General features: G+C 36.7%; 1 protein-coding gene across 3 annotated transcripts in view; it reads right to left on the minus strand.

Moving 5' to 3' along the window:
* Positions 1-11: 11 nt before the first annotated feature.
* slc39a14 (solute carrier family 39 member 14) overlaps positions 12-25,306 on the minus strand; it is a 50,702-nt gene continuing 25,407 nt past the window's right edge. For 2 of the 3 annotated variants that reach the window (XM_023266014.3, XM_055011077.1), the window contains exons 4-10: positions 23,957-24,134; positions 18,221-18,390; positions 16,408-16,530; positions 7,325-7,498; positions 6,335-6,569; positions 4,245-4,429; positions 12-3,431 (exon numbers count right to left, since the gene is read on the minus strand). In XM_023266014.3, the coding sequence (XP_023121782.1) occupies positions 3,279-3,431; positions 4,245-4,429; positions 6,335-6,569; positions 7,325-7,498; positions 16,408-16,530; positions 18,221-18,390; positions 23,957-24,134 (1,218 nt within the window). In that variant the 3' untranslated portion in view covers positions 12-3,278. Of the gene's footprint in view, positions 3,432-4,244; positions 4,430-6,334; positions 6,570-7,324; positions 7,499-16,407; positions 16,531-18,220; positions 18,391-19,953; positions 20,124-23,956; positions 24,135-25,306 lie in introns of all 3 variants that reach the window. The other variant, XM_035946318.2, reaches the window with a different exon arrangement.

The raw sequence follows: 25,306 nt of genomic DNA on the forward strand, positions 1-25,306 counted from the left end.
ACAACACATGGTTTTCTTAGAAAAGGATGTTTATAAAAACTTTTCCATGACACACAGAAGGCTAATGAGGATTCCCATTAATTACATTTGGGTACGATACTCTTCAAAGTGATGCGATACGAGTCCGAGCGCTGAAACGATGAATTAAAAGCTCCGTAGAGTCGATCATCGGTCAGTTTGTGAAGCTGAAACGGGAATTAAACGCACCAATAAATCAGTTTTATTCTCTGTGTGCTCCTGACTTCACTATTTGAGGTTTAAAGGATCATTAACTGTTGTCAGTGTGGCTTCAGTTTTTAAATATAACCCTAAAATGTGCGATTTAACGACGCTTTAATCTGTCAGCTGTCCCCGTTCACTCCAAATAAAACACTAAGAGAAAAACACAAACATACAAAAAAGCTGGATTTTGTCTGTGTTTTCAAGATTTGTGGCGTAAAGCTGAACTGAAATCAGAAAATAAATATTTTATGGCTTAAACAACAATAAATAATCCCACGTGATACAAATCCAGCAGCAGTAACACTCCACCGCTTTAATGGCTTGCCTTCTCCTTCAGGGAATAATTAGTTTAAACCTATAAAGGGTTCCAGTTTCTACCTCTAATAAATACAATTCTACAGCTCTAATCTCTGATACTTTGAATCTAAAGGAACAGTTTCAGCTTAAATCTCTGTTGAAATCTGAGAAATCTATGTGTAAGATATCAATAAATGTGATTTTCTTTAGTTGTAAATGCTCGTTTTCATCCTTAACAGCGCTAAAATTAGAGTTTGTTAACCCTCCTGTTGTCCTCATTTACGGGCAACAAAAATATTGTTTCCTTGTCTGAAAAAAATCCAAAAATTCAGTAAAAAAATCCCCAAATTTGCAAAACCTTCAGGAAGAAAATTCCAGTTATTCCTTAGAAGTTTCCCTTCAAAGTTTTGTTTTAAAAAAATCCCCCAAATTTGGCAAGAAAATTCTTGTAAATATTTTCAAAAAATGAGTAAAAATCTTCCCCAAAAAATCCTAAAAATATCTAAAGTGATTCCATATATATCAGTAAAACTTGTAATATTTTCTTTAAGAACATTCACATAAAAATCAACCAAAATCCACTGAAATTTGCTGGATTTTGGTTGATTTTTATGTGAATGTTCTTGAGAAACATTTTTAACATTTCTTTTTTTCCACCAAAAAATGTTCAAAGATTTCCCAAAAATGTTGAAAATGTGGACATCAGAAGTTTCACTATGAAAATATGTTTTTCTCCCACATTTTCAAATTTTAAACCAATTTTGACCCGCAGGACGACACGAGGGTTAAAGTGACAGCAGCCACGATACAAAAACACTGACAGACTGGTCCCCTGAAGGCTCCAGTAAGCAAACATTTCACACCATAAACCGTTTTTCTCAGAGGTTTAAAATGCTCTACGTGGACAAAAGTAAGTGGAATCCCAAACTCTGTCTATATTTACTGCTGGAACATCACTGACGCTTCTATTTTCAAATTTTAGAATCAAGAACTAAAAGAAAAAATAATGATTCCATCTAAAATCTTCTCAGATAATAAATCTTCTTATACAGGTCATTTTTGACCCACTTATGGATGAGTGTAGGGTCCAATCACTGGAGCATCTAAGGGTTAATAAAGTTTCGGGTTTCACATGAGCACAACAACCTGGATGAGGAACCAAAGAGAAACTCAATTTGGTTGAAATATTTCATCTCCAGCAGCTCCTCTGTCGGTTTGTTTGGTTTGTAAAAAAAAAAAAAAGAATAATAAGTGCAAAAAAAATTATTTTGGATGTCACTTTTTTCAGCTTTTACGAAATTAGCGAAAATGAGAACCAGTTCTCAACTAACTTACCTGGTAAAATAAATGCTAAATAAAAAAAAACAAACAAATAAAAATTATTTTTTGAATTTTCGATGCGCTACAAAATCAGCCCACTTGATCTAGAATGATTCTTTTCGAGCTGAGTTCCTGCTTTTTGTCATCTCATGCTAAAAAAATTGCATTTTTTTGAAAAAGAAAAGTGCTCTGTGAGTAAAGATTCATAAAACTTGAGAAACTGTTGCAAGAAAAAACATGTGAACCCTTTGGGATTACTTGGATTTCTGCATAAATTGGTCATAAAATGCGTTCTGATCTTTATGCACTGTGAACACTTACATGTTGTGTACAATAAAAACATGAAAACATGTCATTTTTTGTGCATTATTAGTTTAAGCAGACCATGTTTGTCTACTGTTGTGACATCGATGAAGATATTTTTGCATTATTTCCATCTAGATAATCAGAGAAGTCTTCAAGTGTTGTTATTTGATCTATTTTTCATCAAAAACAGACGCTTAATTTGTTAATTTGAACAGAAAACAGACACAAATTTGACTTTTTCCCCAAAATAAAAGCCCAAAAACCCTTGAGTATGTCCACATAGTTTTGTTCACGTACCTCAGAGAGAGCTGAAAGTTTGCTACAACAACCAAAGTAACAAGACGCAGTAAATAACCTCTGCTCGTCTTATAGATGATAAACGTGAGTGTGCGTTGCTTATCATGACTCAGCATACAGTATTCTGCTTAAAAGCACGACGAGGCTGTAAAAGAATAAACCGTTCTGGGGGGGAAATGGTCGAAAGGATGTGCAAAGACCACGAATCTGCACTCTGAGTTACGAGGAATAAAAAAAGCTAGAACTATTGGAACGCTGTAATAATGAAGGGCACAGATGGTAAACTGGGAGTTGTTGATAAACTGGATAAATCATCACTCTACATGTCCGAGCCTCTAGGAAACCGTGTAGCCCTTCAGCGGTCCGCCCGGTATTTGGTCTTCCAAGGTAAAAAAATAGAAAATCAACAAACGAGAGTCGGTTTGTTGAAGGTAATAATTCCAGTTTGAAGTTTTTGGTAAAGGAATGGAAACAAAAAGAGGGAAAGCTGCTGTTACCTGATTGTGCTTTTCACAGAAGATCAGCGATTTAAATACTCTGAATCTCAACAGGCTTAATGAAGGGACGAGGAAACAGGATCAGAGGGGAGTTTATGTGACTGGAGGAGTATTGCACGTCATGTCAGCGTCTGTGCTTCGGTTGTTTGAGGGGGAGGTGGAGGATGAAGACCCTCACTCAGATCTGCTGCATGTCGGAGCAGCAGGTGTTTCCAGATGTGTGCGTACCGGCCGCACAGCTACAACAACAAACCCCAAACAAAACTCCAGAGTCCTGAAAGCCCAGAGTTTCAGCCTCCGTTTGGGTCCGAACCGTCCCGGGTTTCTGAAGATCCGCCGCTAGCCGAGCTGGATCTGACCGGAATACGTGGTGAGCAGCAGCATGATGGAGAAACCTGTCAGCAGGCCAGCGTTCTGGATGGCGAAGGTGAGCAGGAAGCTGCTGCCGCCGGCGTCCTCCTCCTCACGACTCACCTCGTTCATCTCCGGAAACTGGAAACAGATTTTAAAACTTCTACGTGAGTGGGAAAAGAGAGCAAATGAGCTGCAAAGTTCTGCACGTTTAGGCTCGATTTATAGTCCTGAGTTGAAAATATAATGTGAAAAAAACACTTTATCTGTTATTATTATTTATTATTAAAGTTTTCTTAAAGGGCAAAAAACAGCAGACTTTTCCTGTTTAATTAAAATGCAAATAATAACCAGTAAAATAATAGACAAAACATGAATTTAAAAGTTATTAATGTTTATCTATATAATATATAAATGTATATGAATGTTTATTTATTATGTTAAATGCTATAATTGTAAAAAAAAATGCAATAATAATAAATAATAATGATAATAATAATAATAATAATAGTAATAATAAAGCTCTATATTTTTACAAATAACGAGTTCATTCTTTCAAAATGTATGAAAAAATGACAATTTTACTATCTGTAAATCAGTTATAATATTATTTTACAGATATTTGCTATTTTTTGTTGTTTTTTTTTTAACAATTTTTGAATTACATTACAGTATTCCAAGAGCTTAAATGTTAGATTAAAATAATATTTACTGCTGCTAGTAAACTTTCTGTATATATTTCGTTGCTTTAGAGTTTGTCTGCTGAGTGTAATTAATCAAACATTATCCTTACAAGAAGAGAAAAGCATCTTTACTTTGGCAGATTACATAAAACCTCTTCAAGTACGTTAAACCTTCCTGTAAAAACATCCTAAAGGAGTCTGCTGTCCATAGAGAGTCTAAATAACAACCAAACACCTGCCAGTGTTCATCCTCTAATCCCCAAACACTGACCATGTCTGCCAGAGCGATGTAGAGGAACATTCCTCCTGCCAGGGCAAAGATCCAGTTGGGGGAGAAGCTGTTGCCGGCCAGGATGCCGAAGCCCATCCCCAGGTAGCAGCAGCAGGCCGACAGGAAGTTGAAGAACAGAGCCTGCTGGATGCTCATCCCGGCGTTCAGCAGGATCACGAAGTCTCCTGGAGGCACGAAGACACGAGAACAGGAATCAGAAAGTTCTACCAAACATGGACATTTCAGGTAGTTCAGGTAAAAGTTCTTAGAAGATCAATATTTTTATACTGACAACATAAAAAAGTGACTTTAATTTAGACTTGCAGCCTCATAAATGTTTAACTCTGTGTTTGTTTGCTCCTTTCACATTTCTACTCACTGTGGGCTCATTTTTCTCTACAATATAAAGTCCTGGACCTCTATGGAAACAGAGCAATCATGACTAGAAGTAGAAAGAACTTCATAAATGTTATCTGTGTAAAATGGAACAGTTAGGATGCTATTCAGGGAAAAACAAGGGTTGAATTTCTTAGATTTTTCCTTTTAAACAGATTGAAAAATCTGAAATCAACATGTGGAACATTTTACAGTGCCTGTAGATGTTACTGAACTTGTTTTACGGCTCTTATCCAGGTTGTTTCAGATCTTTGCTTGTGTTGTTTCTATTCTCAGATTTACATCATTTTGGATAAAAGCTAAATGAAATTGAAGAAATTGTAACTAATATGGAAAAAAGAACATCATTCTACATAATATACCAAATTCACTAGTTACATTTTTAAAAGCTTTGCATTTTCTCGTCTGGCAAGGTACACGGTGGAGTTTTGTGACGATCGGTGTACATTGGTTTGTCTGTCTGTCTGTCTGTCTGTTAGCAACATTACTCAAAAACAGACTAATGGATTTGGATGAAATTTTCAGGGAAGATCAGAAATGACACAAGGACTAAGTGATTAGATTTTGGCAGTGATGCGGCTTATAGTCTGGATCCATGGATTTATTAAAGATTTCTGTATCATTGCCAGATAGCAGTACGGCGTCACTGTAACCATGACAACAAGTGAACACTATGTCAGCTGCCTGCTGATGATCACATGATTGTGATCCTACTACAAATCCACTGCTGAGGACTTATCAGGACTTATCCATCAGAAATGATACAGGAACAATTGATTAAATTGTGGGGGTGTTTCTGAGTCCCATCAATCCCCACCACCCGCTACATATTTAGGTAACGTGATTCAGTATCTGTACTTAACATACACATCCATAACACACATCTGTGCTCAGCACAAGGTCATTTTTTATTAAAGATTTCATCCGTCAGAAATGATACGACTGAGCAGCCTTTGCAGAGTACTGCGCTCTCTGAGTGCTTTCCTTGTTTACATTATTCAGCACATCAATGCTCCAAAGATGTTTCACCATGTTGAATGTACCTATATTTGAATGTTTGTTGTTACTTGTTTTCTGTCTGTTTTTGTTTACTATGACATTTGCTGCTGCCTCTCTTGGTGAAGTCATCCTTGTGAAAGAGGTCTCGATCCCAGTGGGTCTTTCATCTGGTTAAATAAAGATTAAATAAAATAAAAAAAAATCTTCCAACGACTTGCTCTTCTGTATACTGTTACTGAGCCTTGCTGTATTTATTTTAACAATAAAACATGTTTAATATTGCTCTTAATTTGTGATTTGTTTCTACATTTTTCTCCACTCTGCTCTGTGTAAACACTGCCTACAGTTCAGCTGGAAAATCTCAGAAAATTTTTCATGTTTATCTCGGTTTTATCAAGGAATGCAGATTTTTTTTTTTTTTTTTTACAGGATCTGTTAACATATAGACATGAAGAATAAGTGATTTTGATTAAATTTCCTGATTTTAAGCTTAGATTTGGTTAATTTACTTGACTACAAGCCACAGATGTTTTGTTTAGTGACTGTTGGAAAATAATCCAACAATCCTCGCTGATTCTACAATTTCTGGCTCTCATAAATCGTGTCTTTTTGGGTAATTTTTAAAAGTTAACATTCCTTTCAACCCCGCCAGTAAGCTTTGAGTTTCACAGAAACTCCAATCTCATCCGACTCACCCAGCTCGTGGGGGAACTCCTCACACAGGATGGCCACGGAGGTGCTGATGCCCTGGAAGACGGAGGCGGTGAAGGAGGCCCCGATCGCCAGACCGTCTATGAAGTTGTGGAGGCCGTCGCTCAGGGTGATCATCCAGGCCAGCGTGCCGATGTCAGAGTAGGTCGTACCCTTCAGCCAGTAGCAGCCGCCGCCGCTGCTGCCTGAACGACCGCCACTGTCGGGACTCTGGGAATCCTGGAAGAAACACAACGAGGAAAAGTCGTACTTGAACTTGTTTTACGGCTTTTATCCAGGTTGTTTTAGATCCTTGCTTGTGTTGAATCGACTCTCAGATGTGCGTCGCCTTGGATAAAAGCTAATAAAAAGCCTATTGCTGTTTTTAACACTGTACTGACTTGAGGAGGCCTCATTTGGACTAGCGGTGTTCCATTTTGGCGAGCAGAGAGCATTATGGGAGTTTAGCTAGCAAATGACCACCATGAGAAAGTCTCATGTGACGCGTAATGCCCACCGCCCAGAGCTCTTATTTTGAAATCAAACTGAAACGTGAAATAAAATCATCACTACGATCCAGTTCGGTAACGCAAACAAAGCAGCCCACGGCAACATCGGGACACCGGATTAAGTCCTCCCAGCTTATTTTTTGTTATTAATTAACTGATTATTGATTGATAAGGCTCCTGCTCAGCTACTGTTTTCAACTTTTTGCAAACTCCTCCTCAATGGTTGAGATGTGATGACTCCAGCAAGAGTAATGAGATCATCTGAATAATCATGTTCAAACCTCATAACGTAACGTCCAGCTGGTCATAAATTACCTTACAATATGTCAATTTTTGCTTTAATAATCACACACTGAACTGTATTTAAGTCCAATTAAAACCCAGACTGAAAATCAACTCAGCTCTCTGAAGATTTTTGTTCAGAACTCAGTAAAATACAAGACGTTATTCAAACATAAGACGTCGTCCTCCCTTGTTAAATCCTACCTGTGGTGTCTGAGCAGGGCTAAGCATCAGCTCTCCTTCCCCTGCATCCACCTTCCCCAGAGCCAGACTGCTGGCTTCTCCGTTCTGCTGCAGCTTCTCCTTCTCGCCTTCCTCCACGTCGCTGCTGGGCGTCGAGTATCGATCCGCACCGGGGTAGTGACTGTGACCGTGACTCTGAGGAACACAGAAATCATGATCAATAAAGAACCTTTCAGACATGAACTCCTTTCTGTTAATCCGACAACATCTGGCTTCATGTCTGAATGAGCCCACGGGTCAATTTTTTGTAAAAGACAGAAATCTTACAATTCTGCGTCACTTCAAACAAGGCACAAGTCTGAACAGCATGCAAGGACATGTTTCCAGTTGAATGAAGGGATTTAAGGAACATTTTTCCACATTTTACTGTCGTTATTGGTGGAAAAAACATCACAGAGTAACAAAAAACGTTCCGTCTCATTCATTTTATTCTATACACATCTATTACAAACCAAAACTTATGTATCTATGTATAGGTATTTTATTGATCCCCTTGGGGAAATTCAAGTTATCCAGTAGCTCAAACACATTACATTCAAGAAAGATACAGACACCAAAGTACAATAGAACGTGCAAATCGAATGCACAAGGTACCAAAATTGCTGCAAATTGTTGATATTTACAAAAAGAAGGTGCAATATAAGTACGGTGTAAAAACAGAACTAACATCTAAATGTCCATGAAAATAAAATTCAGAACAGTCAGTAACTTCTCTTAAATCACTTCTGAAAACCCACTTTTATAGACGTGCATTTATGTGAAGTTTACTTTTAGCTTTATTTAGTTTTAGTGCACTATTCTGTAATATGTCCTGTTTATTTTAGACGTTTTATTTTACTTTTAGCTGCCTGGTTCTTTGATGTGAAGTCGTTTCTAACTTTTTGATTCTCTAATTTTTTAATTTCTAACTTTTAACCTTCAATCTTATTTAGTTTTTACACCACCTAATTCCTGTTTGATATGAGTGCTAATCTAGCTACTTATTCATTTATTATCATTTTTACTATTTATTTTAATTGACTGTTCTGTCTCCTATAACTTGCTTGATTGTCTGTGTTGCATATTTTAACTGTCAAAACACTTCGTGAGCACTGTTCTTATATAAATAAAGTTATTATAATTATTAACAGGAGGTGAAGTTCAGTTTGTTGCTTCCAGATGTTTTTAGAAGTCTTTCTTCTAAAATTATTGAATAATTGTTGCATCAAACAGCAGCATGATCCAGAAAGAGATTTGTTTGTTTTGTTTAATTGTTTTATATCTTGTATTTTTTTTAAATACATATTTACAATTTGTATTATTATTTTTGGCCTTACCTTTATTTTCCTTTATTGCCTGTCTATTTTCTTTAATTCCACTTGTTTTCGTCCTTAATTGGATTTGGCATTTTTACTGCTTTAATATATAATATGGTGTTATATTGATGTATTTTTTCATTTTTTCCCCTTTTGCCTCTGTGGTCTTTTTCTTTCAGTCTGAACAAACTAGTCTTATGTAGTTTCATCTTCTTCATCGTCTTCTTCATCTTGTTCGCCTTCTTCATCATCTTCATTGTTTTGTTCTTCATCTTCTTCTTGTTCTTCATCGTCTCCTTCTTCGTCGTCTTCCTCTTCATCGTCATCTTCTTCATTTTTTCTTCACTGTCTTCTTCTGCATCATCTTCTTCACCTTCTGCTTCATTGTCTTCTTCATTGTCTTCTTCTGCTTCATTGTCTTCTTTCTGCATCGTCTTCTTCATCTTTTTCACCATCTTCAGCTTCTTCTGCTTCATCTTCTTCACAGTCTTATTTATTCTTCATTGTCTTCATCTTCTTCTGCTTTCATCATCTTCTTCTTCATCGTCTTCTTAATTATCTTATTCTTCACTGTCTTCATCGTCTTCTTCTTCATCATCTTCTGCATCTTCTCCTTTTTCTTTTTCACTGTCTTCTTCTTCCTCTTCTTCACCGTCTTTTCTTAAGTATCTTCTTTTTCTTCTGTAGTGTTTTGCTTCCTACGTCACTTTGGAGGATTTGTCTGAATAAATCTGAGGGATTTTAATGAAAAAGTGTCTGAATGACAGAATGCTGTAACTTTAACAGATTGATGAAGCAGAAATGGTACCTATCTCATGTCAGTTCATCTCACTGGTGGAAAATTCGCTCCTGACAAGTGAAGAAGGGAAAGTTGAAACATCAAGATGTTCTTTGCTGCTTTTGTCCTTTCGTCCTTCTGTCTGACTGCTGAACAACAGCTAAAAAGGCCATCCAGATATGATTTGACACCAATGTGACCAATTCCCAAATGTGACTTTGACGTAATCTGTGTAAATGCTGCACAAAATGGACCAATCAGAAGTGTATAAAACCCCAGTGAGGTGAAATCCTCTGTCTTTCTTACCCTCAACTCGGCCTCTCAGGGAGCATTTATACTCCCAGGTTGAGATCTTCAGCCAAAAATTAAAATATCTGCAAGTCCCTCGTGATTCTGTGACTTTTTTTTTTATTAAAGTTTGCAAGGACAGTGGCGTAAAGCTTGTTCCACATGCACCACAAAGTCACATGTAAAGGTCTGTTAAAGTACGAAGCAGCTGGAACCAGAACATATTTAGTTTTTCATTCAAGGACACTGAGTGAACAGTTCCTCCTTTTGATGCTTTTCTGCAGTTTCACTTCTCAGCAATGACGGATTTGGACTTACTGATGGTGGTAGAAGCTGACGGCAGCAACGCAGGTGTCAAAGTGGGTGAAAGAGCGTCTGTAATTGGATCAGCAGGTCGATGAGGCAGCCGTTAATTAGGGGAGCTGAACCACAGATCAACCACAAGGTGGAGCAGCTGAGCTTCCTGCTGCTGCTTTTTGTGAATGAAATCAGAAGCTTTGCCCCGCTGCACTCATGTCTGCAAGCTGGAAATTTCAGTCAAGCTGGTTTTGGAGGAAAATCTGTAAGTATGAATGGAGCTTCGCCGTTAGAAAAGTGACTTGTAAGCCTCAGTTAATACTCTGGAAAACTGTAAACAGCCACTACAGTGCTTCGACAAACAGGAAGTGGAGGTTATCAAATGGGAAACAGAAAACAATGGAAGAACTTTTCCATTTTCACAGCCAAAACCGTTTAAATACAGACACACTGTGTACTAGATAATAGGAAAACACCTTAGCACTGCCGACATTAGTCTACTGACATCCCGGAACCAGGATTCATGAAAAATAGAAGTCGCGGCATTAGAAAAAGCCCTGAAAAAAGCACTTCTATTTGTTTGTAAAGGCACTCATTGGTTTGTAATGGACATTTAGAACTTTTCTGGCCTTATTCCACCTCAAGGCCTCTTAGATTTACAAAACAACTGCTGCTATTTCTTCATCAAGGCTGGCGGATAAAGGAGATTTCGGCTTTGGAGGTTTGGAGGTTTGGAATAACCTTCCTTTTTCAGTCAAGTGCTCCTCCTCCATTCACACTTGGAGAAATCTCTCAAGACGTACGTGTTTTCAATGGCTTCTGGTAGCTCTTACTAGTTTTAATATATTATATATATTGTATTTTTCAAACATTTGATCTTACAAGTTTTTTATCTTCTTCTGCTTTCTTTTTTTTTTTTTTTACACATATTTTGTTGTCTTATAAGGTGGGCAAAACTTTGGTCAATTGTTTTTTTAACCCTTCAAACCCCAAAAACCACCAGCTGGGTTGAAAAGCTTGTTGTCTTTAAGATATAATATGGACAAAATCGCCAAAATAACAGCATTTATCACAGCCAGAAAATGTAAAAACAGAAAAAAATGACAGTTTTTCAACTTTCCCACTGTTTCTGTTTCTTCATCAAGGCTGCTGGATAAAGGAGGTCTCGGCTTTGGAGGTTTTGGGAAACCTTCCCTTTTCAATCAAATTCTCCTCAGTTCACACTTTGAGAAAAATCTCAAGATGTATATGTTTCCAATGGCTTGTGGTTGCTCTTTGTTATTTTAATATTTTATATATATTCTGTTTCTCAATCTGATCTTACAAGTTTTTATATTCTTTTGTTTTTCTTTGTTGCACATAATTTGTTGTTCCCTGTCTTCTAAGATGGGCAAAACTTTGGTCAATTCTGTTTTTTTAACCCTCTGAACCATCAAAAACCACCAGCAGGGTTGAAAAGCTTGTTGTCTTTAAGATATAATCATAACATTGCCAAAATAACACCATTCATCAGAGCCAGGAACTGTAAAAACAGGAAAAAAAAGACAGATATCCAACTTTCCAATGGCCCTTGAACAAGTCGTGTGTGACGCATCATTCTGTCATTAAAAATTACCAAGGTTAAAATCACAATATTTCATTAAAATTACTATATTCTATGGGTCTCATTCAAAAATTCTGCGAAGTTTTTGTTGAAAAAAAACAAAAAAATTCATGCCATAAGTGATTCTGCTGCAATTAATAGTTGTACGACAAAAATTCAGGGACTATTTGACTGAACTGTAGACAAGTATGAAAACAAATAAAAGCGATTCAAAGCAAAATCAAACACACTTGATCAATAAAATAAACGCAGCATGGTTCAAAAACAGTAAACAGAGGAACAAGTTGGTGGAAGATACAATTTGAACGGTGAAACATCTTTCTACAGCTGATGAGCAGAGTAGAGAGAAAAAGTCTGTAGAGGCTGGGAATAGCTGAATATCTGTAGTATGTAGAGACAAAACAAACACAAAATGAATCAACAAGACAAAAACAAGACACAAAATACAAAAATTGAGATACAAAGTCACCACAAAGAGACAAAGTTGTACCAAAGATGCAAAAATTGACAAAAATAAGACACAAACAAGACAGAAAAAGGTAAACTGAGAAGAAAATCAAACCTACTGGATCAATAAAGTAAATGCAGCATGGCTCAGAAACAGTGAGCAGAGGAGCAAGTAGTTGGAAGATACATTCAGCATGGTGAAACCTATTTTGATAGCTGAGAGTTCTGTGAAACCGTGAGTTTGCAGACATTGTAGAAATGTAAATATTAAAAGATCTACAGCACCTGGGAAAAAAATATTCAAATATATGGATTCCTTTTCTTAGTAAAAGACAAATCCAACTTTTGCTTTTTCTTTTGTGCGATTTATTGCAATTTTAATATACTGCACAAGAAGGAAAGACTATATATTTCAATGAAAAAATGTGCTCGCAATGAGTTAAAATGTGACAGAAGCGAGAAACGTTCAGAAACTGTTCAGAAGGTTAATAAAATATTTCGTATTGAGAAGCTGGAACCTAATAAAGACACAGTAAAATGCACACAATCCTCATTTGAAAGACAAACATTTCTATTAAAGGTAATTTCAGATAACTGCATCTAAAGCTTTTCCACCCTAAAATGTAAAGTAATTATCACAGGGAAAGAGGAATTCCACGTTATCAGTTACATTACATAAGACAGTAAATTACTGAACATAATGTACAGGAATCATCACTGCCATCGGCTTAAACACCTGAAAAAGACAAACAGCAGACAATAGCTGCAGGCAGATTAAAAAAATATTCAGATGAGTTTCTTGTGTCGGTTACGGAAAAGCCAACATCTCGTTAAACTGGTCAGACTTGCTGCCGACGAACAGATAAAAGAATTTAATTGTGTAATTGTCACGACAGTAGCTCAAAGCAAATATCACCAACATGAAGAGTTTAGCTGTCCAAAAAGAATGTTCACATGGCAATTAAATGAATCAACAACTATGATTCACTGCAGTCTTTTAATGTCACAAAATATATGGCATCAAAATTAACACGTCATTATTTTTTACTATGGGAACACTTCTTTTAGTCCAGGTAGGTCTCATAAGCTTTTAGTAGAATCATATCTTGATGAAATGGTGTGTTTTCGATTTTTTTTATTGTTTTACAAACCTCTGCTGTCCAAATATGCCTTTAAGCAGATTAAAAGTGCGAGACTTTCAAGTTAAAATCCCAAATTTTTGCCAGGCCAGAATTTCATGTTTTATTCACAAAATCTAATAGTGAATCCAATGTTTAGGTGTAAAATAGATTACCTTGGTAATTTTTCTGCCATTTCAGAGACAAAACAAATGGATTAAATTGATTTCTTGTAAGAAATAGTCAGAATTAGTTAGGTACCGGTACTAATCTGATATAATATAAAACAAAGTGCAGGTGGGTCTTACTTATTAGCATTTAGTAGAATCGTATCTTGATGAAATGGCCCCTTTTTTTTGCGTGTGTTTTAAAAACCTCTGCTGTCCAAAAATGCCTTCAGGCGGATTATAAGTCCTAAATTTTAAAGTAAAATGAGAAACCTTTGCAGGTTCCAGCTTCTTAAAGGCCAGAATTTCATGTTTTATTCGTAAAATCTGATAGCAAATTGAATCTTTAGGTGTACAATAGATTACCTTAGTAATTTTTCTGTATTTTCTGCCATTTTATAGACAAAACAAATGGATTTAATTGATTTATTGAAAGAAATAGAATTAATCATGAAAATTACAGTTGGTACTAATTTGATATTATATTAAACAAGGGAAAGCAGCTCGTTGCATTGAATGGACTTTATTACTATCAGAAATATATTCTAGTAGTATTCTTGATTGTGGTTTCAACCAGAGTTCTTCTCAGTCTCTATAACAATCTGTCCAACTTGTGGATTGAGAATGTGACAAAGAGAAAATTACATAAAAGTCAAGAGGCCACCAGAGATCCTCCTTTGGTTGAAGCCCTGGTATGTGTTTTTGTTAAACTGGGTTGTGTCTTTGTGATTGACCTTGGATAAAACACCGGCTGTGTGAGGCTCACAATGTACAGGATTGTTGAGACTGTTGACTCAGACCTACACTTGTTTTTTTCTTTTGTCTTTGCCTTAATTCTCAATGTAAATTTGGCATTTTTTTTTTTTTTTTTTTTTTAAATGCAGTTTTAGAGCACAGGTCCTGAACTTCCAGGCTGACTGGAAGCCAATATTTGCTTCCTGTTTATTTTATTCATGAAAACAGTGTTTGTTAGGTCTTTTGAATGCGCTTTTGGCAGTTCTGGTAGCCATGTTTTCATATAATTATCAAGCAAATGTGAAGCAAACTCTTGAAATGTCGCAAACATTTATCTAAAAATGGTAATGTGAATTAGTCTTGTTTCCATTCAGTGCTGTGAGAAGGCAGCGGTTTAATAAACAGAGGACCAAGAAGCTGGAAAAAAAAAGTTTGTGTCAACTGCTAAATGAAAAGGAACAAAACTGGCCATCTATGACAGAAAAATTGAGAAAAGTCATCAGAAAATGGTTTTAATTGGGTAAATTGTAAGGATTGTTTCATGTCAGTTGGTATAGGTCATGTTTCATGTCTGGAGATGAAATCAGCCAAAGAACAGTTGATCCATTATGTGAGTTAAAAGTCCAATCTATCTCGGAACTTCTTTTTAAAAGTGGTTTCCATCCCTCATGAAGAGCACAAAATTCTTTTGTGCTAAATTTTCCATTTTCATGGCAGAAAAATGGAGAAAAATCTTCAGAAATCAATTTTGATTGGGTAAATTGTATTGTTTCATATCAGTTGGTACAGGTCACGTTTCAAGATGTCTAGAGACAAAATTGACGAAAGAAGTGGAAATGATTGATCTGTCATGTAAGTTAAATATTTGTTGTCAGACCTTCCTCCTAAAAGTGGTTTCCATCCCTCATTAAGAGCATTACCTCTTTTAAAAAAGTCAAAATCCACCTTCTTTTGTGTTAAATTTGCCATTTCTATTAAAGTTTTCTCATATAATTAATCAAAATGCAAATTAAAACACATTATGGACACACAGGAAGTATCAAATAATAAAAAAGTTGGTATAAACTCACCCCTTATGACCGAAATGTTTGTCATCACTTTTAAATGCAGCTTTGTCAGTTCTGTTTTATTTCTAAGAATCAGTATGAATAAATAAAGTAAGGAGTAGTAGCAATAAACAGTGAAAGAAGTTGAAAGCAAAACCAACTGCCACCTACTTAAAAACTTTAAAAACAAGGAGAAAAGAAACTAAAATTTGACCAATTATGAGAGAAAAATGGAGAAAAGTCTTCAGAAAATGGTTTTAATTGGGTAAATTGTAAGGATTGTTGCATGTCATTTGGTATAGATCATGTTTCAAGATGTCTAGAGACGAAATCGACATAAGAAAGGGGAACAATGCGAGTTAAATGTCTGCTAAATCAGAACTTCTTCTGAAAAGTGGTTTCCATTCCTCATGAAGAGCATTACCTCCCTTGAAAAAAGTCAAAATCCACCTTCTTTTATGTTAAATTTGCCATTTCCATTGTAGTTTTCTCATGCAATTATTCCAAAATGCAAATGAAAACATATTATGCAAGAACAGGAAGTACTAAATACAAAAGTTGGTATAAACTCACCCCTTGTGAAAGAAGTGCTTGTCATTGCTTTTAAATGTAGCTTTGTCAGTTCTCTTTTATTTCGCAGTCAGTATCTATGTTTTCATACAACTGGCAATCGAATTTGAGGCAAACTCTTGAAATGTCGCAAAAATTTGCTTTAAAAAGTATGTACAATTGGTCTTGTGTCCATTAATCACTTTGGAGTGAATAAACTGCTGCGCAGTGTTGTGAGAAGGCAGCGGTTCCAAAAAGTAGGTTAACAATAATAAAGAGTAGTAGTAATAAACAATAAAAGAAGCTGAAAGCAAAAACAGTTGCCATCTACTAAATAATTTTTAAAAATAAGGAGAAAAGAAACAAAAATTTGGCCAATTTTGAGAGAAAATGGAGAAAAGTCTTCAGAAAATGGTTTTAACTAAGTTGTAAGGGCTGTTTCATGTCAGTTGGTATAGGTTGTGTTTCAAGATGTCTAGAGATGAAATCGACAAAAGAAGTGGAAGTTAAACATTTGCAACGTCAAAACTTCCTCCTAAAAGTGGTTTCTATCCCTCTTGAAGAGCATCACCTCTTTTGAAAGCGACAAAATCCAACTTCTTTTCTACCAAATTTTCCATTTCCATTAAAGTTTTCTCATGCAGTTATTCAAAATTCAAAGGAAAACACCTTATGGAAGGACAGGAAGTGTTAAATAATTCAAAATATGGTATGAACTCACCCCTTGTTTTTGCTTGAGAAGCACCTTGAGGACTTTTTCAGTGAAGAAAAAGAGGTAAAATCCTCCAAACACCACTGCAGACTTGGATACGTAGAAATCCACCATAGGGTCAAAACCAAAGGCCTAACATGGAGGAAAAAGACGGTGTTAGCTTGTGATAATTATTCAAATTCTTATTATTATTTAAATTAAGTGTCATAGTAGTAGTTGGTAAATCCACGTCTAGGTCTATGTTGTGTATTCAAAGTTAAGTTTCATTTTTGGCGCAGACTAAAGAAAACATTTTTGCTTGTTTATAGTCGCTGTCAGTCTCAGCGGCTGATCAAAAGGAATTTTAAGTGCATGAAAGACTTCACCCTCCTCAGTGTTTTTGGATAGTTTTAGTTTTCTCCATTGTTACATGGAAAAGAGAACAACAACTAAATCTGACATCCTTTTAAGATATTGCAGAGATATTTCACAGCAGCGTCTGAACCCAGAAACACTTTGAATTATGGATGTAATCGTCTTTCACTGTCGTAGACGCAAACTTCCCACACATCGAGCCTCATCAGCTCACAGGTATAGATTGTTTTCTTCATCCCAGGTGAACTGATGCAATGAACTACATTACGGAGCCATTATTGCTCTGTGCTCATGCATACTTTAACGCTTGTCCTCCACTTTGTTGTGAGGAGAATAAAGACTTCTCATCAAGTTTTCCAAACAGCCACAACATTACAACCACTGACAAGTTCAGTGAATAATGTTAATCATCTCTTTCTGCTGGGAAATTTTGGGTTCTGGCGTCTATATGGACGTTAATTTGACGCCCACCTAAACATTCAAACACACCCGTTTATGTCAATGGCACTCCCCATCTGCTTCCCCTGTAGTACAACTGGCTCAGCCACACCTAAAAAGTGCAGGAATGACTGGACAGACAAGAGCCAGAGGTGTTGTTGCAACCTCCAAACTCCAAAGATTCTGATCTGATCGAGCATTTACAAGATCTGGATGAATGGAGGCCTCAATCTGCAAACTACAGGACCCAAAATATCCACTTCCAGAGGTCAAATGTCCATGGTTTTATAGCTTAGAGCTGTTTTAAAACCTACACAATATGAGAGAGGTGGTTTTAATAATGTGGCTGATTGGTATAAATGCAAATTCAGGTTCTACAGCAGCTTAGCTATTGTCTTAAATCAGATTTTTACCAATAATGTCATAAAATATAACACAAACAACTGTTCTTGTGTGCATATTAATGTAGTCAGTGTCATTGTTTTAAATTCTGGGTTTGCAGCTTCACAATATCAGATTATTTTAAACTAAACTAAATCTATTTTGAACCAAACTAGATCAAAAATGATGACAGATTCAGGAATATGGCCGTTGTTTTTGTGGTATTACAGAGAAAACTGCAGATCAATGAACACCTTCTTCACAGATCTGTTGCATTTTTTCAGAATTTTTCAATCAAACCATAATTCTAAGTGATCCCAAACTTTTGAACAGTAGTGTACATCTAATACGATAAATCTTGCAATAAATCCTATCTTCATGAAGGTTATGATGTTGATTTTTTGCTGAATCCACTATCTCTAAGTCACTTTGCAGCTCCAGCACACACTTGCTCCTGAATAAACTTTATTTTGATTCCTTGATCACTTTACTTGGTGACAAAAAAGTGATCAAGGAATCTATCTCAAAACTCTTCTATGGCTTTTTAACAATATATAAATATTGAGTGTTCTTTTCCTTAAACATTGCAAAAACCCTGCATTGAGGCTCTGTGATGCAGCTAAGTGAGTCACAGCAGCATCGACTCTACCTCTGGGATGAGCTGAAACAGGGCGTTGGAGTAGAGCGTGCCAATGGCCAGGGCTATGAAGTAGAGCAGCAGTCGCTTGTAAAAGGTTTTCTTCATGAAGGGCACCACGCTGGCCCCGACCAGCGAACACAGAGAGATCAGTGTCACACACAGGATCCCATAGCCCCACACTGATCAACGGAGAGGAAAGAAGGGGGAAGGTGAGAGATAATGAGGTAGTTAGTTTAAGAACTGATCTCATCTGATTAATCAGCAGGGTAAGGGACAAAAATAATCAAGAGAACACCAACCAGTTAACTTCCTGGGGAAAAAAAGAAGAAAGAATTGAATGAAATCAACCTGAGGGAAAAAAAGAGATTCCAAAAGATACTTGTGAGCAGAGGAGAACCGTTAAAGAGAAGAAACACCACCTTTCATTTGTATCTGCAGGTAATTGGAAGTCTTTGAAGCTGTGTTCGCACCCCATGCACATCTTTTCAACAGGAAGAAGAAGCAGTAAAGTTGAAATCACAGTTTATTAAACACTCAGACACACTCACACGCATACATTTTGTTCCAGTCCACTCAGGTGCATCACAGCCTCAGGGCAAACACTTGCTATCGCTGCAGACACAAAGTGGTGCAAATGAACTTTAAATAGCCCAACAGCAGGACAAGGAGCACCGCTAACAAGAGGTCACGTTTCAATCTGAAGGACGCTTTAACCCTCTGAATCCAAAAGCCTGCCGACGGGTTTGTAAGGCATGATATCATTAAAAAAACAACCAAAAAAACGACAAAAATTATCCCATTTGTCACTGCGAAAACTAAAAGAAACCTTCAAATTTTTGCTGTCTGGCGATCTATAAACTACTCAAAATTGTGAAAAACTACACTCGAAGACTGAAAGTGTCTCATTTTCAAAAATCCTCCCAAATTAACCAATTTTCTCTAACTAGATTCTATAAAAAACAGAAAATTGTGCGTTCCTCTGCAACGGTGAAGACATTAGTGACTCAGCTGTGACCAACAGTCGTGCAAAAATTCTGTGATTTTTTTGGATGAACTGCAGGCTGTTCTTCCACGGAGCAGATAGGAGAAGTAATTAAATATCTATAGTACTACTACTACTCTAACTTCTAGTCATGGTTGTTCTGTTTCCATAGAGGTGCAGGACTTTACATTGCAATAAAAAATGAGTCCACAGAGAGTAGAAATGTGAAAAATACACACAGCTCACAGTGTGCTACATTTCCTTTCCCAGGACTGTCTTGCACAAACTGAAACTTATAAAATCCAGAAAGCAAAAACAAAAGACGGAGCCGCTGTCACATCCGTTTAGCTGTTCGACATGCTGCAGCAGTAGAAGAGGAAGCTGAACTGTCTCTGTATCTCATAGTGAACCCTCATAGCTGGCCTACATCTCAATGCCAGGAAAGGTGCAGATGCAAACACACACATAAACACACACCACCAGATGATTGTTAGAGTAGAGCGAAACCCAAAAGCATTCTGTAACGCTTATTAGAGCCCTGAGAAAACAAACCACAGTCAGAAAACAAAGGCAGGAAGAGGAAAGAGCTACAGATGAAGAGAGATACAGGAGCGCTTGGCCAAAGGTGCACTAGTTTTTTGTTGTTTTTTTTTTTAAACCATCATGTGACACTGCGGCGAACCGGAGAGGTTTTCTACCACAGGGCTCTGAAAAGCAGAAATGTCTGGTGTGAAGATGAACGCATGTCTGGATGGCAAACCTCTGGCAGCAGCTGCAGGATGGCTGTGGAGAACAACGTGCCAATGGCAAGAGCGACGAAGAAGGTGAGCGCGTGCTTCATGTAGCGCGTCTTCATCAGTGGCATGATGAAGACTCCAGTGAGGGAGAACATATTGATCACCGTCACGCTCAAGAAAGAAAAGCCCCAGACTGGAGCCGGGAGGGTCGGATGGAAGAGGAAGGCGAAACGTTAAAACAAACCAATATGCAGAGCGTAAAAAGGAATGAATTCAGTTTAAGCAATGCATTACAAAAGAACACTTCACTGTTAAATCACATTTATCAGCTGTAACCAAGGAAATAAAGCAACATTTTCTGGCAATTCAATGCAGCAAATCAACTGTAGATGAAACTGACAACGTTTTAGATGTCAGCAGCTGATACATGATTTAATTTATACATTTGAGCATTGTTGGTTTAAAAAATGCAGAAAATATAATAGACACACTGTTTTGTCGTCTGTCTCATGTTTTTGTCGTTTTGTTACCTTTTTGTCTTGCTTGTGTTTTTTGTCTTATTTTGTCATTCTGCTTTATTCGTTGTTTTGTGTATTGTTTGTATCGTTTTGTGTTTTTTGTCTCACTTGTGTTGGTAGTCCACTTTTTTTGTAGTTTTGTTTCTCGCTTTTGTCATTTTTGGTCTCGTTTGTGTCATCTGTATAATTTTTTTTGTCTCATTTTTTTCATTTGTCCATTTTATTGTCGCTTTGGAACTTTTTTGTGTAATTTTTTGTCTCTATTTTGTTTCGTGTCCTTTGACTCATTTTTTGTCATTCTGTGACTCTTTTTTGTAATATTTTGTCTGGTTTTGGTTGTTTTTTGTCCTTTTTTTGTCATTTGATAATAAAGTAAAATATTAAAGTTAAAGTTAATTTATTTATATAGCACATTTCAACAACAAGGTGATTCAAAGTGCTTCACAAGGACATTAAAACAGCAGATGAAAACACAATTATAAAAAGAAAGAAAACATTTATAAAATGATTAAAAAGGTCATTAAAATTTAAGGATGCAATATTACATCATTCATTTCCTGATGTCTGTGACTGAATGTTTTGTTCTTTTGTTACTCTGATCTATAAGTTGTAATGTCAAATGATAAACTGAGGCATAATGTTGTTGAAATTAAATTTATTCTTCTTAAGAAATTTCAGGTTGTTCATGATAATTCCTTAAATGTGAACATTATAAGAATGTACTTTTTTGCACTACAACAAAGGTAAAAATTTGGAGTTGTGGTTATTTATCGGTTATACTGCTGTGATTATACTAGTCTGATTTTACTGGTCCGGTCCACTTGAGATCAAACTGGGCTGAATGTGGCCACTGAACTAATATGAGTTTGACACCCCTGGTATATTTGATCTAATGTGAGTTACGTAACGAAGCTAAACGTACATGATGAGAAAGGATCAGGATATAAGTCATATACAAGTCAGTGAGATCTGCTGTAGAGATGAATTTCCGTGGCATCTGCCTCTCGGCTCCTGGCAAACCTCCACAGCCGAGGCAAAGAAAAACAGTGCTGAAGCCAAAATAAGCTGCCTACAGGGGCAAGTGTGAGGCGAGCCGAGGGCATGAGTGGCTGATAAGGGAAAACAAATTCGTCAGTGGAGAGGGAGAGATAGAACCGGCGCTCTGGGCCATTTCTTCTTCACCTGTCAAGGATGAAATAAACTGGGTTAAAAGTAAGAACGGAAATTTGTGAGCCGGCGTGGCAAGGATGCAGCCGAATCCCATTAATGTACAAAGACCGAAAGATGAAGCCCGATGTCCGCAGTCGGCACATGCATAAAGAAAGTGGCTATTTTTCTCTAAGTGGGAACAAATGAAGCTTCCCCAAGGCTGTGCTGCTTTCAGACGTCGGTGCCGCTTCTAGCCTTGAGGGCAAAACATCACACGAGTTAACCAAAAACCTCAGAGTCTGTCATTAGTTGGCTTTTTATACCAGCTGCACACTCCAGAGCCAATTTAGCTTCATCAGAACAAAGTCAGAGGCTTGTTAAACAATAGCCTGCACTCAGTCCAAAAACTTAAGATTGAATGCACACGTCAAAACGGCTTCAGGGCTCTAAAGGACGTCCTGCTGCCGTGTACAGTCAGCAGTCTGTATGCAGTTACAGTGAGTCAGCATCCAAGGAAAGACGAGCCTTCCCTGCCTGGACCGTCTTTACCTGGACGAGGTCTATCCTACGTGCTGGATCTGCTGACTGAGGCAGGATTTTTCATTCTGAAGGGTGTGTTTGGTTGTGAGCCAAACTGAGAAATGCAATCTGAGCCTTGGCGAACTCCACATGCTTATTTTGGCTTTTTATCTCCTTTGGGGACGACATGATATCACTATCTCTAGGCAACAAAACACACATTTGGAGCTCAGATTTGAGAAAAAAAGAAGTGTTTTCAAGGCCCCATTGGTGATATCAGAAGAGGGAGTGAGGCTGTAACAACTGAGAGAACACAGAGAAAATGTACTGCTTGCGAAGGGAGTCACATAAAACCCCATATACTGTGAGATAAAGAAGCTTTAGAAAGATAAAAAATCTCAAGGAGCTGAAAGCAAAGTTTGACCGACAGACAACGCAAATGCAAACCTAAAACTGACCTCAACAGTCATGCAACGTATGACGTATTTGCAATTGAAATTAGAATGTTTGGGGCTTAGAAAATGTGTTAAAAAGGCAGAAAAATACTTAAAATTAAGTTAGTCCTTGTGTTGTTCTGGGGTCATTCTGAACCCAAATAAAATCTTTTTTTTCTCTTTCCATCGTATACTTTTATGTAAACAAGGTCTATTTGGCCCTAAATTCCAAAATGAAGGGAAAAATCTGTGTTAATAGGTTGGACTGAAGTAAGACTAAAGGTATAACACAGATTTGACTGACAATTTACACTGTATGTTTTAAATAACAGTCAAACTAGACGGGGTCATTTTTGACCCCAGAGGACAAAAGGCAACTGGAAGGGCATTACAAGGGTTAAAATTGAGTTAAAATTGTTGAAATTCAACAACATAGCAGATTGTAGCATTCTGCAAATGATGTATAAAGCTCCTAAATAAACTTTACCAGTCAATGTCCAGAAAAGATTTGCAAAAAGAGAAAGTAAATATAACTTAAATGGAACACGGATCCTTACAAAACCAAGATTTAAATTAATGGAATGTTGCATTTCTGTAAAAGGGGTCAATTATTGAAACAATCTAGACGAGGAATCAAAAGACTCTAAATCACACCCAAGATTTAAAAGTGTAATTAAAACCAGCATATTATTAAAACACGAAGAAATGAAGTAAAAGAGTATCATAGTTTTTGTCGTGAGAGAACATTCTGATATGACTCTCAGGCTTTATAGTCATTTTGTTTGTTGTAAACTGATGGTTTGATATAAAGGCTCAAATTACATAAGTTTATTCTTCCTCCGGCTCCCTTTCATTGAGAAATTTGGAAACTTTTGTTTTGAGCCTGTTATTTAGCAAACATTTCTCATTTTATTTTCAGTGATTTTACTTTCTGATTATAGGATGCTTCCATAAAATTGCTTGAGATTTAAAGAAAGCTGCTAATAACAGGGATTCAGAATGCTTACAAACCATTAATCCAACAAAATTACAAATTGCAGAATGTTAAAATATAAAAAAAACATCTGAAATCAATTTTTAAAGGCCACATTTAAAACACAAAGCAATTTGTAGCCGTAGTAAATATATTATTCCTATAATGGGACACAGAAACCAGTTAAATTTCACCTCTGGGATACAAAAAGTGAAACAGAAGTGAGGCTTTCGACAGTGACTCACCACATAAACACAGAGCACACATCACAATGCCAAATGTTGACAAAAATCAAGACAACAGCAACAGAAGGAAGTCTATTCAAAATTCCACTCCACTTTTGTATTTTATTGAACTGTTTTGTTTTTTTGTCAATGCATGAAATAAAAACCAACTAATTAATTAAATATGACGTCAACCAACCAGGACTCACCTTCGGCGTCTGAGGGCCTGGGGGAGGCGTCGCTGCTCGGCTCCTCCTCTTTTTGCGCCCTGCAGCTGCCGGCGTCCAGCTGCTGCAGCATGGTGGGGCACAGCTCCTGTAAACCCTGACCGTCCAGCTGCGACTGCTCGCTGATGCTGTAAATAGCCAGCGTGTCCGCGGGCAAGCACTGAAAATGTAAACACATCCATCAGTCACCCGTCGGACAGGAGAAGTTGGCATTTTACTGTAAGCAAATCAGGAGGGATGTATAGTGACAGAACAGGAGGACAGGCTCACTTTGTGATCAGATGTCTGTGTTGCTTGAGAGCAAATTAGCTTTAAAAAGTGTATGGGTCAATATATAATTGCAGGACTTTTTATATCATAGTTGACATTTTGGCCTAAAATCAACATTTCTTTTATTCTAACCAAACACCATATGGTATTTTTAGAAAAAGATTCTTCTAAATATTATATATACAATACTTACACTTATAACATATTGTAGTAAACCTGTTGGCATGTGATAAATCCACACTATTTTATATTAAATAACTAAGAAAGCCTTGGAGTCTTCCATTCTTTTCTTCAGGAAGAAGGGACATCATGTGGAGCAGGACATGTGATCTGGAGCTAACACACTTCCTTGAGAGGTGTTTTTGTCATAGGTAACTTAGTTGATTTCTCAGACACAGATGCAATTTATTATTTTCCATATAAATTTGATATTTTGCCAAAAAAGAAATATCTGTCATAATTATCTCAACTCAACTTTTGAATAAGCCCATTTTATTATTGTTTAGCTAATTAGAAGGTGGTTGTTATTAAATTCGGATGGTTATTTAGTTGACATTTTAGTGATATCCAGTCATTTTTATTAATAAGTGATTGTTTCTATAATAAATAATTATGGAATTTGTAAAGACATGATCATAATGAACATTAAAAAAACATATTTTTGTTTTACTTATAATAAAAATGGATGCATATATAAGTCCCTCAATTATATATTGACCCATATACAGGCAATAAGATGGAGAGTGCTTACATTTATGTTTTTAAGGAAGCTGGTTTTGTCATTTCTGGCCTGTAATTATAAGGTTTGTAGTCAACCAAAGAAAATCTTGGTAGACTGAAATCGTACCTGCTCTTCAACCGATCAAAATATTGGATGGAAAAAATAAATCTGCACATTATTGGCGATAGAGTACTTTGTGCACTCTGCCTGCTAACCTTATTAAGCAAAAAAACTTCTAAATAAATACAACAAGCTACTTTTGTACAGCATACTAGATTATTTTAACCCGGTTATTATACACTGAAGTGCTAACAACAGACTCAGCTGCACATATTCATATG

The sequence above is a fragment of the Amphiprion ocellaris genome, chromosome 6 (assembly GCF_022539595.1).
Source record: "Amphiprion ocellaris isolate individual 3 ecotype Okinawa chromosome 6, ASM2253959v1, whole genome shotgun sequence".
NCBI classification, from domain to species: Eukaryota; Metazoa; Chordata; class Actinopteri; family Pomacentridae; genus Amphiprion; species Amphiprion ocellaris.